The sequence below is a fragment of the Haemorhous mexicanus genome, chromosome 4 (genome assembly GCF_027477595.1).
Source record: "Haemorhous mexicanus isolate bHaeMex1 chromosome 4, bHaeMex1.pri, whole genome shotgun sequence".
Taxonomy (NCBI): domain Eukaryota; kingdom Metazoa; phylum Chordata; class Aves; order Passeriformes; family Fringillidae; genus Haemorhous; species Haemorhous mexicanus.
The window spans coordinates 34,041,499-34,056,657 of NC_082344.1; the positions used below are offsets into that span (position 1 = coordinate 34,041,499).

The 15,159-nt window shown below is 38.3% G+C and overlaps 1 protein-coding gene across 5 annotated transcripts in view; it reads left to right on the plus strand.

The window, feature by feature from the left end:
- TMEM131L (transmembrane 131 like) overlaps positions 1-15,159 on the plus strand; it is a 78,136-nt gene that overhangs the window by 43,625 nt on the left and 19,352 nt on the right. For 2 of the 5 annotated variants that reach the window (XM_059844403.1, XM_059844404.1), the window contains exons 8-19: positions 799-876; positions 2,744-2,897; positions 4,706-4,764; positions 5,122-5,230; positions 6,194-6,299; positions 6,914-7,067; positions 7,698-7,868; positions 8,180-8,249; positions 10,189-10,306; positions 10,880-11,021; positions 11,964-12,073; positions 13,701-13,773. In XM_059844403.1, coding sequence (XP_059700386.1) covers positions 799-876; positions 2,744-2,897; positions 4,706-4,764; positions 5,122-5,230; positions 6,194-6,299; positions 6,914-7,067; positions 7,698-7,868; positions 8,180-8,249; positions 10,189-10,306; positions 10,880-11,021; positions 11,964-12,073; positions 13,701-13,773 — 1,344 coding nt within the window. Of the gene's footprint in view, positions 1-798; positions 877-2,299; positions 2,454-2,743; positions 2,898-4,705; positions 4,765-5,121; positions 5,231-6,193; positions 6,300-6,913; positions 7,068-7,697; positions 7,869-8,179; positions 8,250-10,188; positions 10,307-10,879; positions 11,022-11,963; positions 12,074-13,700; positions 13,774-15,159 lie in introns of those variants that run through there. The other 3 variants (XM_059844405.1, XM_059844407.1, XM_059844406.1) reach the window with 2 other exon arrangements.

The following is a 15,159-nucleotide window of genomic DNA, read 5'->3' on the forward strand; positions in this document are numbered from 1 at the left end:
GCATGACATTTGGCTGTAAGAAAGGCACTGATAGAGTGACAGGTCTGCCATTCTGATTATGGCTTTCTTTGTTGTTTTGTTTTTTTTAAAATTTAATTCAGAATCAAGATATACTGGCTGTGCAGTTTGTGCCAGTGATTTGGCAGTGCAGATTTCCAGATAGCTTTCATGAACTATACTTGGCTTTGTCAGTTCTGTCGCCCCATTAGATTTATGAGTGCTTTACAAGCTGCCACAGTCAATGTCATCTTTTATTTTCTTTTCTTTTCCCATTCTAGTGAATAAAAAGGCAAAACAAGTATTTTCTGTCTGTCCATTTTGGCATCAAGCCTATGTATTAGACCACATCCAAGAAGCATTATGTTCTTGGCCTAGATACTGTTTTTCAGCATCCAATCAGCAAAGAAAATACACAGAAAACAAGGAAACAAGCTTTTATATTGCACACAAAGGCCCTGTTGAATACAAGTTTTTTTTGCATAAGAAAATTTGTAAGAGTTCTCATGCAGATGCTGTATAAATATTTAATTAAATATTTAATAATCATGTGTAATAATAGTTTGATAACTAGGTAGATATTGGTGGAGTCCTGAGATTCAGAGATTGATTACTTGACTACTGTACAGAATTGTTGTGTTCATTAAAAAAATTCCTTACATTGCTGTGTTACATATGTGTAATAAGAAAAGAAAATGAGGAAGCAGTCCTATTATCGTTATAAATTATAGTATATGAATTGGATTTATATAACATTTGAAGCAATGTGTTTGATGTTTTCTTCACTTTTCTTTCTTACAGACAGAAACTATGAATGCTAGTCTATTACGGGTTCACCTTGAATGCAGTTTACCTAATGACACATATCAGCTAGTTAAGGTATGCTTTATTATTGTTTTATATCTATGTAAGTTTTCTTATTTTAAGTCAAGCTTAGAGGGACACTTTCCACAGCTGTAGAAGTTTTAGCAAAAATGCTGTTTTCAGTGTCTTAGTTTAAAGGGGAATTGTGCTTTTACAAAATTGTATCCTCTGATACAAATTAAATGTCACACATATTACACTAAAATCTTTAGGAGAGAAAGAGATGAAAAATGATACCCACCACCCAATAAACCTCACAAAAAAACCCCAAAACCACTCCAACAGGCTAAGCATTCTGATGTGTAGGTGTTGTACTGCTGACGTGGGGCACAAAAAAGATTAGATTTCTGTAATTTCTTTTCTCCAGAACCTTTTCACAAGTGTCTGGTTCACAGCTGAGAAATGATCAGTGGGCTGAGAGGCTGAAGCCTGGGCTGTTTCTCAGGGGGGCATGAGGGCAGCCATGGTGCTGGGCCGAGCTGAGGAGGGGCTAGTGTGTTAGCAGAGATGCCCCTCCAAAAGCACTGAGCTCTCAGGAGAGGAGCTTATCTCCTTGTCCTGGGTGGTGCCACCCAGGTTCTCCTCCCATCTCCGTGTCCTTCCAGGGCGGGTGGGTGCTGCTCAGCACCCACACCATGGGTGAGGTGCTGGCCCAGCCTGAGACCTGCGCTGTGGCCAGTGGCACCTCTTTCCCCAGGAGCAATGAGGCCCAGGTTCCATAGGTGTGTTCCTGTGTGGAATACGTGTTGCACATGGTGACATTCCCGAGCCGCTTCGCCTCCCCGTCTGGTTCTTGCGGTGTGCAGTGCATTGAGGGGCTTGGGGTGCCCCTGAGCACTGGAGGCTGTGTGGAGTGCAGCTGTCTGCCCTCTGGTCTGAGCTTCCCTGGGGCACACCACGCCTGTGCTCCAGTCTCCATGGCAGCCCCTTCTCCTGCTCCTGGCAGCCATTTCAGGTGCTGGGGGTCTCTGATGCTGTGTGAGCTGTGTGCTGGCATCCCAGCCTCAGGCGCTTCCCCACGCCTGCTGTACTTGCTTGTGCCACTTGGGATTAGCTGGAAGTGTTCTGCTGCCCTTCTGAGAGCACTTCCCATGCCAGCTTTCTCCTCCTAATCCTCCATCCTGAGCAAATTAGTCCTCCTTTAGTGACCTTTGTCGTTTGAATTTAGTGACCTTTGTGGTTTGATGCAGGACTAATTTATGTTGTTCACTGTTGGTTGTCTAGTTCTATTTTGCTTTGTTGGCTTTAATTTTTTTGCAAAATGGTATCTGTGTCTTTGTAGTTGCTATGACTTAGCTGTGTAAACAGCAGCCACTACTTACAGATGGACAAGGTCCTATTTGTATTTTTCTGAAGCATTCTAGCCAGACAACAGTGTTTTCTATTAAGAATTGTACATGTATGTTTGTTTTTTTAAAATTACTTCAGTGAGAAATGGAGACAAAAGCACAGGATTTGGAAAAATTAACTATAAACAGACCAGTGAACATGAACTGTCTTCCTACCATTAAGACACATGCATCAGTCTGTTTATGGCACATTTTATTGAAGGCAGAGGATTTAACAAAGGAAACTGTTTTACAGTCCCTGAGGTGAGACTGACTAAGACAGTTTATAAATTTGCATTCTCTAAAGGTTCAGTGTCTTTTTTAGTTGTTTTTGTCTTTGTTTTTGCTGTGCTCTCTGTACCTGCACTGTGTTTGGTTTCTGCTGAGATTTTAGCAAAGGTCCTAATTACTTTTGTTTTGCCAGCACTTTGGTGCTGGAAACCTTGTCTCTTAGATAATAGCTTTGATTAATTTTTCAAAGTTCCTTAGTGTAATGAATTTTTTCTGTTCTGTCCCCCATCACACACACACCATATCCCTTTGTCTCACTCCAGAGTTGCTGTTTTGTGTCCGATGACCCAATGCTGCTAGAAATGAGCTTAACAGTAAGAGTGGAAAATGCCCAGCAAGATTTTGTGGAGCACAGACAATACGTACTGGAGAATCTTTTGATAGTTTATGTAGCAATGGAAAGAACAAAGACCTCAGGTAAGTCCTAAATCTACCTGTTAAGTGTAATTCAACTTGGTTTTATACATAATTTGCAATTTGACATCCTAAATTTAATCAAATTCAGTGACAGCCTAATATCACAAGTAAGGGAATCCAAGTAAGTTCAGTTAAACACAGCTTGCAGAGAATTTGTGTCAGGCAGAGTTATCATAAGCAGTTTTCTTCATAAAGGTAACAATTGTAAAGTTGTAAACGACATCTGTTTCATTCTTTAGTCCCCCATGCTTAAATAGTCCTTTGAATTCTACAACTGCATTTCTGGTTTCCCATTAATTAAATTGACCATAATGGGATTGTGAAGGCAGAGTGGTTTATACAGTATTGGCCATTATGGAAAGTAGAATAATGAGGTAATACAGATGTGCACATCATTTCTTCTTGTAAGCTAGAATTCCACAGGCAAAACAATCAACTCCTTGCAGTTTCTTTATGCTGCAAATCCTCTAAATCCAGGGGATTTAAAATTATTTATAGAGCCTTGCAGTCTATTAGAATAGCCTTTTTTAGACATTTCTGCCAGTTTTCCTTTCTGATTGGAGAAGGAGAAACTGCTTAAGAATCCAGATTGAAATAATATTTTTTAACATACATGTTGAAATGGAACATGATCTTTTTGTCTTTTGAGAAATGCATTTAAAAATCTAGTCACAAAACAATGGATACAATATACACAAAACAGTATCTATGAAATTCTGTTCTGTTTCCCTCGTGCCTGTTCTGTGATGTGGTATTTCAAGAGCTGAAACTGAAATACCCACTGTAAACCTAGTTTCCCTGCCAGTGAGATGCCAGGGCTTTGTTATGTTGAATTGTGGATGTACATTTATTCTGAAGCTGGTAGAAAATTGTTCCCATCTGTTCTGTCAAGGGTGCTCACTGTTAACACTTTCGATGGTTCAAGTACTAGAAGTATCTTTTAGGGCTGTTTTCTGTTAAATATAGTGCAATTCTAAGTCCTGTCTGTGCTAGAGGTTGGTCCTATTAGCCTTTTGGGTTAGCTGTTGGTGGGAAGTTAGCACCTAGAGCGGGACAGCAGGTAGGCAGGGTCTGCACAGGGGAACTATCCAGCTGGGAAGGCTGCAGAGGAGTATGTGCTTTAAACAGCTGTGGCTATGTGGAGCTCATAATCAATACCTTGAACCCTCTTTTGGAAGCTGGCACTTGCAGTCTTGCTTTCAAGCAGCTGAGCAAAGCACACACATTATTAGAAATCGTGGCTGGTCAGGTAGGAGAATGTCCTTTCATGTCAGCCTGCATGCACTGATTTAATACAAGTATAGGCAAGGGCAAAACCTCAAGTTACCTTCCTTGTGGAAGGACTGTGGTATGATGGTCAGCTCTTATTCTTTCCTGCTGCCCTTCTTTTGGTCCTCTACATTGTCTTACTGTCCTGTGGATGGGAACATAGCTTTAGCAGTGACCAAAGGTGGTTCCCCAGCACAGCTGTACCACCTTACCAGCAGGTGAAAGCTGTTTTACCCCTGTCTTCTGTTGCTTTAGGCAATGGTGATAGGACCATTCCTGATTTGAGCCCAAGGTGCTGAATCCAGCTTTGCATTATTTCCTGGGAATGCTTGCATTTTAAAGCTTACATTTTAAAGCATTTTTACTCCTCTCTCAAATGTTTGCCAGCTCAAGATGTGAGCAGTTCCTCCTTTTTACAAGGGTATCTGTCACACAGAGATTTTAAAATTTAAATTGGGATTGTTTCTCCTGTGAGTGTCTGACAAAACAAGTATTTCTGTCCTTGGTGATCTTACCATGGTGTTCATTCTTTTGGACAGGTCATTCATCAGTAGATGTGTATATCATGCATTCTGGAGACAGCCTGGTGCATATACAGGTAATCGTGGGCTTCAGGAAGTCATCATTTAGGGTGGTGAATTTGATTAGGGAATTAGCTTTCTCTAATAGCAGATTGATTTTGCTGGTGGCAAATGTCACACTTCTAAGTTTTTCAAGTGTGCCCAAATGTCTGATAGATCATTGAAATGACATGTTGCAGTTCAGTGATGGATTTTTTTTTTTTTAATACGTAAGAGCTGTTAACTTGAATAAAAATTCATGTGTTGATTTAGAAGATACAAGAAAATGGCAGATGGTGGCATGCAAATTTGACAAGAAGATAGACTAATACAGCAGCTGCAGCACTAATAAGGGTAGTACTGCTATAAAAATAACTTGTCTTGTCTTCCTGCAGGAAATACGGCAGTTGTCACAAAAAGACACATCAGCTGTGGAGTTTGAGCCAGTACTGCTATCCTCATCGTCCACTAACTTCACAAAAGTTGCTTCTATTTCTTGTAAAGGTACAGGTTACCCATATTTGGAGATAATATGATTAAATAGGATTTGATTGCTGAAAAAGGATAGTTTTTTTTCAGCAGAGACCCTGAAAGATCTCAAAATCTACTTGTCTAGACTTCATTGAGAAAGAAGATGAATTCTTTTTGCTAATAGTTTCCACCCTTTTTGTGAATATGTGGTTCTTCTTATGCTGGTTGAAGGCTCTAAGCTATACATACTTGAAAACGGGAAAAAAAACAGTTGCTGAAATGTTAGCTGATTTTACCATAAGCATAATTATTGAATATGCTTTTTCAACATCCTTTTATAGTTTATGGGTTCTTTTTCTGTTTTGAATATGTTTTCTAAAAGGCTATTGTGCTTGGGTGGTCATTTTCTATGACATTGCTTGGCAGGACCATTGCAGAGTCTTGCCTGAAACCAGACGTGTTTGTGGAAGAGCAGAGATTGGCATTTAAGCATTCCTGACTCCAGCCTGCTTCCTGTTCTGACCACTAGACTGCAGTGTACAGACTTTAAACATTAATGAGAAAGGCTGTTTTCATAATGACATTGAGACATGTTTTTCCTAGGGAAAACATAGATGAATAAGAAGAAAGAGGGGACTATTATGGTAATTGATTCTCTATTTCAGAGCAGTTTTTTATTTGTTAAAAGAAGGCAGTGTGCTCTGATTAGTAAGAATGCTATGCCAATGACTGGTGGTTAAAATTGCTCAGGTTGCTCTTCACAGCCTTATTGTGTGTTTTTGAAGGTGTTTAGCATTCATGAATACTCCTTAAGGCAAGGTTTGAAACCTCTGAAAATGCTGAGTCTTAGGACTCAAACAGTTAGATATTTTACTCACGTGTGTGAGGATTGCACCAGCAAAGGTTCCCTTTTTTAGTGTTCTTGCAAATCTTCCCATGAAAATAATTTTGGATATGCTTCTGGCTGATGTATTCCATTTGTCTGCTCTTTCCCAGCTGCATCCTGTGACACTGGAAGTCTTTATTCTGACAACAAGAAGAACTCTCTTTTGAAAGGCACTACAACACTCAAAGCCTGTCTTTTCTGTCCTGTGATGGAAGGGTAGGTTGACAGTGGATTTTGTATGTTTGTTAACATTCGCTGATACTATGATGAAAATACTGCACCTTACTTTTAAGAGATGAAGTTAACTTCCTTTGTCACTCTGTGATTCCAAGGTCAGTGAAGAGGCTTCTTCCTATTGTTGCTGTGTCATTTGCCAGATGTCACATTTAAAGCAACAATTCTGTATTTTATCCCAAGAAGAATTTTAGGAGCCAGTAAAAAGATGTGCTTTAGCAGCTCATATCATATAAATGTGGCTTAGTCTGTAATAAAATTTCCAGCACCCTTGTTAATGCTATGCAGAAGCTGGACAGTCTTAGAAAAAATGTGAAGTCTTCTCTTGCTTCAGTCATCTTTTGCCAACTTCATCCAGCCCGCTGTATCACAATGCAATAGGCAATGTTGTACTATAGCATAACAAGAGAGGTAGATACTTTGCCTGTCTGTTTTACATGCTTCTTCTGAATTTTTACTCTTATGTCATTATTCCCAAATAAAGAAAGAGCCTCATCATACAAGAATGCTATGTTATCTTCTCTTGTATAGACCACTTGTTGTGTACTCAAGGACAATAGCAGGTGTATTTATATTTTTTATGCATTTACTTATAGGTATTTTGATGTAGATCCTTCTGCAGCACTGTTTCATATAGAACCACATCATAATACTTCAGGATATTGGTCCATATGGTTTACAAACAATTTTTACTTCAGCATTGAATTGAATGAGGTCTTCATAGCCAGAGAAACAAAGAACATAGTAAAGGTAAGCTTTATTTCTTCTTGGTACAATGTTTTGTATTTGATTTAAAAATATGGCCCTTTGACATACAAAATAGGTTCTTTGAAGAATTCTGTGTTTTTAGAACTGGTTGGAATCCATTAAAAATAAAGGTTTATGTACATCTGTAGCTATTAGGTTACTGTCTCAAGAGGCATTATTCACTGTCCAGCTTACTTTTTTATTGTTTTATTGACAACTGTTCTTTCATTTGAGTTGCAGCTACAGATGAATCAAATTACAGACCATTGCTCTGTTCTCAGAATTGTTGAATGTGTGTGTTTGTGCTCTCTAGGATTCAGCATTTGTTCATAGTGGAAGCCTTTAGTGCGTAGATGACCTTTAAAGCCAATGATTTACTGGCACAACTGCTTGATTCAAATCAGGCAAATGTGGTTTAGGAATAAGCACATGATGTAGGCATCTAAATGGCTCTTCTTATGTTTTGATATTGGCATTTGCATAAGTGCACTGTATGGATCATGTATGAGCACATATGACCATGTAGTAACAGCAAAAACACAAAAGACAAGAAAGTTTGCATTTTTCAAGGTCCCACGTGTGTCAGAAAGTGCTGTACCAATTTTAATTCAGCTGTCGTTTGATTCTTTTCAGATTCTGAACTTCGCTGAACCTCTGACTCTACCTCCAGGCTGCTGGAATGTTTTTTCTTTGAAGCTCAGTGTGAAAGACACTGTAACGAATGTGCTCTCTAGTATTTGTTTGTCCACAAACGTGGGAGTGATGTTTGAAATACCTCTGCAGATATATTCGACTGTGTCCAAGGTATTGTGTTCATCTCTGTGTGTTGAATTATTATTATTATGCACTGCAAACCCCACAGCTGCAGCAGTGTCTCTCTCAGGCCAGAAATCTGTTCTTAGTCCTGAAACAAAAGCTCAGTACCACAACACTCTGTTAGACCATTCTGACGATTAAGAGGTTAAGTCCCCAGAGTTGAACAGCAATGGAATTGTAGTTCTCTTGGCACTTAATTCTCTTAATTCAAAATCTTTTTATTTGACTCTATGAAATTATCCACTGAGAAACTGAAATTTGTTCCCTTGTTTTGTCATATTTTTGTTTTGTTTTTCCAGCAGGGAGATCTTAATTTTGAAGCAATTGCCCACTGTGATATTCAGTGCTACTTGGGAAAGTCTGATTCAGGTAGGCTTGTCTAAGGCTTTTTTTGGCAACTGACAGTAGTTTTATTGTAGAAAAATAATTATATAGCAGGACTTGTAATGAGAATATTGAGATTGTTCATGCAGCTACTTAGTTTTACATTTGTTTAAAAACATCCACTTTTCTGGGAGTATATAAGTGGCTGAGGGTACTGAGTACCCGGCGCAGTGTTTCAGACAACTAGTTCCATAGCATGTGCTAAGCTATTGTTCTGTCTTGAAACATATTTTTTTTAATTTTAGTATTTAAGACTCTCCTATGAATTCTCACTGATGATGTATTGCCCTTTTATTTCTTTATACATGTTTTCTTGAGAGATGTTGAAGTAGAATGGTAAAACTGCCCGCTAATTCAGAGTTACTAGAAAATGTGCACAACCTGGGCCCAGATCCTGGGAATTCTTTTATGAAAAACAAACAAAAAAATTTGACCAATATCCACCTGCATCTAGAGTTAAATTTGAAGGCCTTCTCTTTATCTCTTTCCCACAGCAATAATTCCATCGATTTCAGCAAATGTATCAGGCTTATAAAACAGCATCCTTTACACTGTATCATATGAAACAGAAAGAAGGGGTCTCATTTTTTCTGGATCTGAAGAATCTGTCTCCAGATACTGTAATGCTGGGAGCTATTTTGAATACCTGGCTGGCATTTACCAAAATACAGCAATAGGTATAACATGGCATGATACTGCCTAAAGAATGTTGAACCTGTTAAAAGCTGGTTCAGAATAGTGGTTTTTACTCTCTGTACAGTAAGGAGTTTCAGAAGGCAGCTGATATCATAGGCTTTAAATGTTTGAGCACACTCCTGGAAATGTTTTCAAAATGACATTTCCTAAAATTTGTGTGAGGATATGAGGAAGGCAGTGGTTGTCAGTCAGATGTGAAAAGGAGAATTGAGGTGACATATAGAAACATGTGACTTGAACACTTACTGAGACACTTGCATGCTAAGATCCATATCTTAGGAGAAAATGTTTGCTTTTTTGTTTTTTATTTTTTAATCTCAGTGAAGGAATATGGCTGATACAACTGAATACTTGTTGCTTACTTTATTTTCATTCTAATAATGCACATAATTGAGATCTGTACTTACAGGTATTCTGCCTTCTGCTTTAGGATACTACTGTTAAACAGAAATGTGTAATGCATTAGCCTGAAAATACTGATTTAAAGACATTGTAGTTGGATTATTCCAATAATCACCAATCTCAATTCATTAATTTAAACATTAAGGATTGTAAAATAAAGTACATGCACTTACAAAATAGGTATTTTTTATTTTCGTTATAAAGAAGGTTGCTTTTCTAACTATTTTCTGCTGTGTGAAAATGCTTGAACCAATATGAGTGTAACTTTCTAAAATGCACTAATCTTTAGACTGATGTAAAGCTTGGCAATTGATCTTAAGAAGAATTTGAGAAAATTATCAGCATCTAGAAAAGAAGCTAAAATGAAAAGACAGTTTTTGCCAAAACTGGGAATTGTTGTGTTCCCTGCTGTGCCATGCTACTATATTTTTGTACCATTATGTAGCATATTATCTTGGTACTTTCCTGCCATCAGTGGAGGGTACTGTTTAGGCTACTGATAACATGGTTACTCTTCAGTGGCATCTATTAGGAATAGCAGCAGTAAAAAGGGCTTACTAAAGCATACACAGCCTGTGCAGTGCCCATTCGCTTGTTTGCATGTACAGTTTCTTTGGTTTTGCAGATGTATTTATTTAAACAAATCTGATGTGGAAGATAATATATATGCCCTTGCATATTCTCACTTTGAAGGGGAAAAGTGGGTTGCCTTTTTTGTTTTGGTTCTGGATGCTTTGCAGATACTGATTACTCGTGTTCAGAGGTAGATTGATGGAAGGAGCAAACATTATCTCTGTAAAATCTGGAAAATCTATTATCCTTTCAGCAAATCTGCTTTGGCAGAAGAGTCTCTCTCTGGACCGTTCTGCCTGGGATGTGGATTCCGAGCTTGCGAGTGACCTTTATGAAAGATGGCAAAAAATAAGACGTGGGGAAGCATGCAGGTCTGTACAGAATCTGTTGAAGTTCTTAATTCAAGCCAGTACAGTGTTGTAAGAAAGAACAGAAATATTCTGAAGTATTCTTAATTAGAACAAAACATTCTGGACCATTTTCTACACTGAAGTTAGTTCTCTTGAAGCACATGGAGTTTCAGAGCACCCCAGGCACCCCCAGCTTTCATTTCAAGGCACTGCCAGCCACAAGTAAGCTTTTCAGCCTAAAATGTAAATAATATTCTGACTCTAGTTATCTCACCCGGGCTACCTGGTATGAAAACTGTCTAGGCATGTTTTACCAGCTCATTTATGGAGTTGCATGAGTCCTTCATCATCAGGTGGCATAGCAGTCTTCTCAGGGTCTTTAAATGGCTTTCAAGGTTTTTAATCCCTGGCCTACAGACATAGAAGTTAGCTGTTAGGCTACAGCTTTATGGACTTCATTTTGTGGAGACCATTTCCAAGGAAAGATAAATTGATGCAATTACAGGTCCTGGCAAATAATCTTCTTGTTGTAGTTCTTTGTTTGAAAGAGAAAAAAAAAGAAACTAATTAAGTTTTCTGCTTTTGCCAATAAAGCAGGAGAAGTATTTTAGGATCAGCTCGCTTTACTCAGCAGAAAAACTCTGAAGAGGAATCCTTTGCCTTTTTCTTGCCACGGTTGACTACAGAGCCTGGCCTTACACTCAACTTCAATGCCACAGCTGTTAAAAGTAGTATGGTGAGGATGGTTGTTGCTACACTTTTTTCTCAGTTGTGTGTTTAGCTTGTTTAAATAGCAAAGTCTTTGTGTTTTGATCTCAGTTAAGACACTAAATTTGTATCCCATTGGCTCTTTGATAAGTTTTCTAGCTTCCTAGTTGTAATACTTCAGTACAAGGAGAGGAGTAAAGCAGTGTAGGTTTTAACCAACAATTTTTTGTAGTTGTTAAACTTTGCTTGCTTTCACTGGATAAGTTACATGCTTGTGGTAAAATAATTGAACATGGTACTAGGGATAGGGTGTGTTGTCATTAGTGATACATGTAGGGCTGTACAGGATGGCCTTCCTCATGCCACACTAACAGAAGTGTGTAAAACATTTATGAGAGATACAACACTTGCAGAGCGATGTATCTTCCAGCCACATTGACAGTTATTTCTTTCTTGTTTGTCAGATTTAGGTTTCTACTAACCTAGCCTAGGCCAGAACCAGTCATATGGAAATAGTTTTCATATGCACATATTTGTGAATTACCTTAATATTCCATTTGTCAAATTTAATTGTTAGTCGTTACAGAAATTTTTATAACCTGCTTGCATTCAGACTTCTCTAAGAAGGGGTGGCACCTCACTAACTTTCTTCTGTGCTAGAGCTTTGTTCACATCTGTCTGCATAAATCAAAATCCAAATGAAAGGGTTGTTTGGGGAGTGGGGGTGGTCTTGCTTTTGTACATGTGGTTCAAAATGCACTCTTAGCTGATTTTGCAAATTGTGACATTGTGGTGACATGTTCTGCTGTTACATGCAGTCATGTGCATGTATGATTATACTGCATTGACACAAAAGCCAGATTGAAGTCCCTTGAAAATGCAGATTGTATTGCCAGTGCTGAATTATTTTACCAACTAGTTTTCAAATATGTAGTTTTTAACTCTTTCTTTTCCCCTCCAAACTATTTAGGTAAAATATTTCGTACTAAGAAACCCTTCATCCTTCCCAGTTACGTTGCAGCTTCTGCCTCTTTCTTACTACCCTGATCCCCAAGCTTCACTGAGTCTGCTGAACAAATGGTAATAACTATCTCAGGATACTGTTTTCCCATTTAAAAGATCTTATTTGCTATGCCTTAGGATTGTTACTTTTTATGTAGTTTTTCAAAGTGTAACTTAGGTGGGGATTGTGTTCTGACCCATTTTGGAAGATAGAGCCATGTTTGGGGCACCTCCCTCTATGCTGTGTGCCTTTCTATGTACCTCATCATTGATAAAACACAAATTTAACATGTTTTAAGCAAGTTTGTGTCTGCCAGATACATGTTATAGTTGTTCATCTTCTAGTATCTGAGGCTTAGTGCAAGCTGCTCAGGTGAGGTGAACAGCTTACAGAGCTGGGCTTGTGCATCTCCTCACAGTGCTAGTTGGTCTCTATATAGAGTCTGTAGACAGATCAGTGAAAAAAAAGGTATCTGAACCATCCCACCAGGAAGAGTGTTCTTCTTAGCCTTTTCTTCTTAGGTAATAACCCTGGTCAAAGAGGAAACAGGAACTGGGAAGAAAAATGCAGGTTCAGAGGGAGCAACCTCAGCATAAATGTTTTAGGGTCAGCTAAGTAGATGTTTCTGCCTTGTTTTTGACTTTGTTTGAGATTTGAGATGATCTAATGAGAAATCTAGAAGAGAGTTAGATTAACAGTAAAGGGACCTGTGAGTGAGCTGAAGTTCACCAAAATAAGCCCTGTCACACTTATCTTTGAAAAAATGTTATAGTTGGTAGGAATGTGTGGTTAGAGACAGTGGGATTACTCCTGTGCTTAGGTGTAACTTGCTTATTTGGGGTCCCAATCCCTGTGTAACTGCTTCCTTAACCTCATTCCTTTACATAGGTACATGCATGTGCATATATATGTCTGTGTATATATATATATGCACATTAATAACTGCATCTGTTTGCATACTAAATATGGTTTCCACATAGACTCTTTCAAGTGGTTTGCAATTACATTTTCTCTGTATTTGCACACTTTTGTTTCTGCAGATCTTCTAAGTTCACCAGAAATCACTTCCATTACCTGGTTCTTTTTAAGCTAATATCATAGACAGTTATGACAAGTGAGTTTTCAGTTCAGTGGCTGGAGGTCCATTCATCTATAATCTACATTTTACGTGTTGGTTTTCTTATGTCAGTTTTTAATACTTAATGTCAAATGCTTATAATTTGCATTTGAACAAACAAATCATTTGCTTTAAGTGAATTTGATTTGCACATTATGTGATGGAAAATAGGAGTTTATCCCAAAGAAATCATGAGCAGAAAGAGGGATATGTGAATAAATTATATGAGCTTTAATAATAATTATTTCTTAACAGTTATGCGAGGAGAAAAAGCTTCGGGGAATTTGTGTTTGTATGGCTAAGAAATTCTATTTCTTGACTATTACATTTTACAATATTCTACAGTGACAGACCTAAAATGCCCAGCCATTTGTCTGTTTTCCAAATGTGTGTAATCCACATAAAAACTGATTTGCAGCATATTCTGTTGAAATGCAGACCCACATTTCCACCATGTTTCACACTGCCAAAATGCAATTGTAAAAGTAGCCTCTATTTAAGAATAGATGCCAGCATGTAAAAATAAGTCAATGCAGCTCTGACAGGCTGGGTTTCAAGTGCTTAACTTTTTGTTTTGTTTTATTTAGGTTCGGCATAAATCTGCAAGCTATTAATTTCACAACCACCGAATTCAGGCTAATGGATGAATGTTCTCACGGGGTAAGATGACTAATTTTGGTAGAAGTGGTCTGACACACTAGAGAAGGATTTTTCTAGCTATGCTACTTCTGGGTTCTTCCCAAGTGCAATTTCAAGTAGTGTGACAGTGTTTTCTTGATTCTTTGTCAGGTTTGTATCTTTGCAGTTAATTATTTTCGGGGTTCGAGTCATTTTTGAATACAGCTGTAGGGAGGAAGTGCATGCATGCCTGCAAGTGTGTGGATGTGCTGGGACTTCACCCTTGGCTCCAGGCTGACCATGAAGTATCAGGCTGTGGAGTTGGTGATGTCAGGAGCGGGCTGGCTGTCTTCTCAGTAGAGGGAAGTAGTGTCAGGTATTTTAGGGCAGGAAGAGCTGGGATTTCTGCATCTTAGCTACCTGCCACTGCAACTTCTAGATTCAGGTTTGGAATGTCATGGTTCTCACTGGTTCCCATTGCGTCCTTTTTGCATGAGTGTGGTAACACTTGACTATGGCACACCAGTGCTGAGCTGTGCTTAAACCCTGAGGTGTTGTATCAGGGATGCTGGCATATTCTGGTGACTAGAGTACTATCCAGAATACCCACAGAATTTCTTCTTAAGACTTCTGGTTTGTACAAAAGCCCAGAATTAATGTATTTTCCTTGCTGTTTGGGCATACTGCAGCTTCATCTTTAATGTAATGTGTAGATACATGATTCTACACATATGCTTTAAGATCATAATGAAATATTTATACCTTGTAAAAAGAAAAGAGTATGTTTGCTACACTAATCAAAGCTGACCTTTCCTCTCTGGCAACAGTTATAAAGTTGTTGTAAAAGAGAGGAGACAGCAGTTCATAAATCCTAGCCTGTGGGCACGCTCTGAAAAGGGAAGGTAGCGTAGGGGTAGGAGTGAGCTTCCACAGTCTCACACACCATACTCTTGGACAAATGGAGAAATAGCTGTGGATCTTCACATCAGTGTGTGCAAAACATGTTTTTCATTAGGTTTGAAGTGCTAGGGGAAACATGCATGCTTAGGTAGATTTGCAGCACATTCGAGACAGATCTTGCCTTGTTAACTAAATCAATAGTTGTTAATATTTAAATTTTTGCATTTGACATCATTTACCTAGTTAATTTATGTGCAGTGAATTGTTAGGCTCATCTTTGTAGGGAGTGTTATGGGGAAGTTTGCAAATGCCATACATGGCTTGCTTTTAATAAATACTGATTATTAAATGCAGGTTCTGATAGTTTTGTGTGTTATTTTTCATAAAATAGACTAAGAATAAAAACATTTTGAACTCAAAAAGATCAGAAAAGCTGTTAGTACAACACCCATAAACTGAGGAACAACCAAGTGAGAGCCCATTTTGGAATCTTTATGGTTTTTTTGGCTGCTATAGGTATCTGATCAC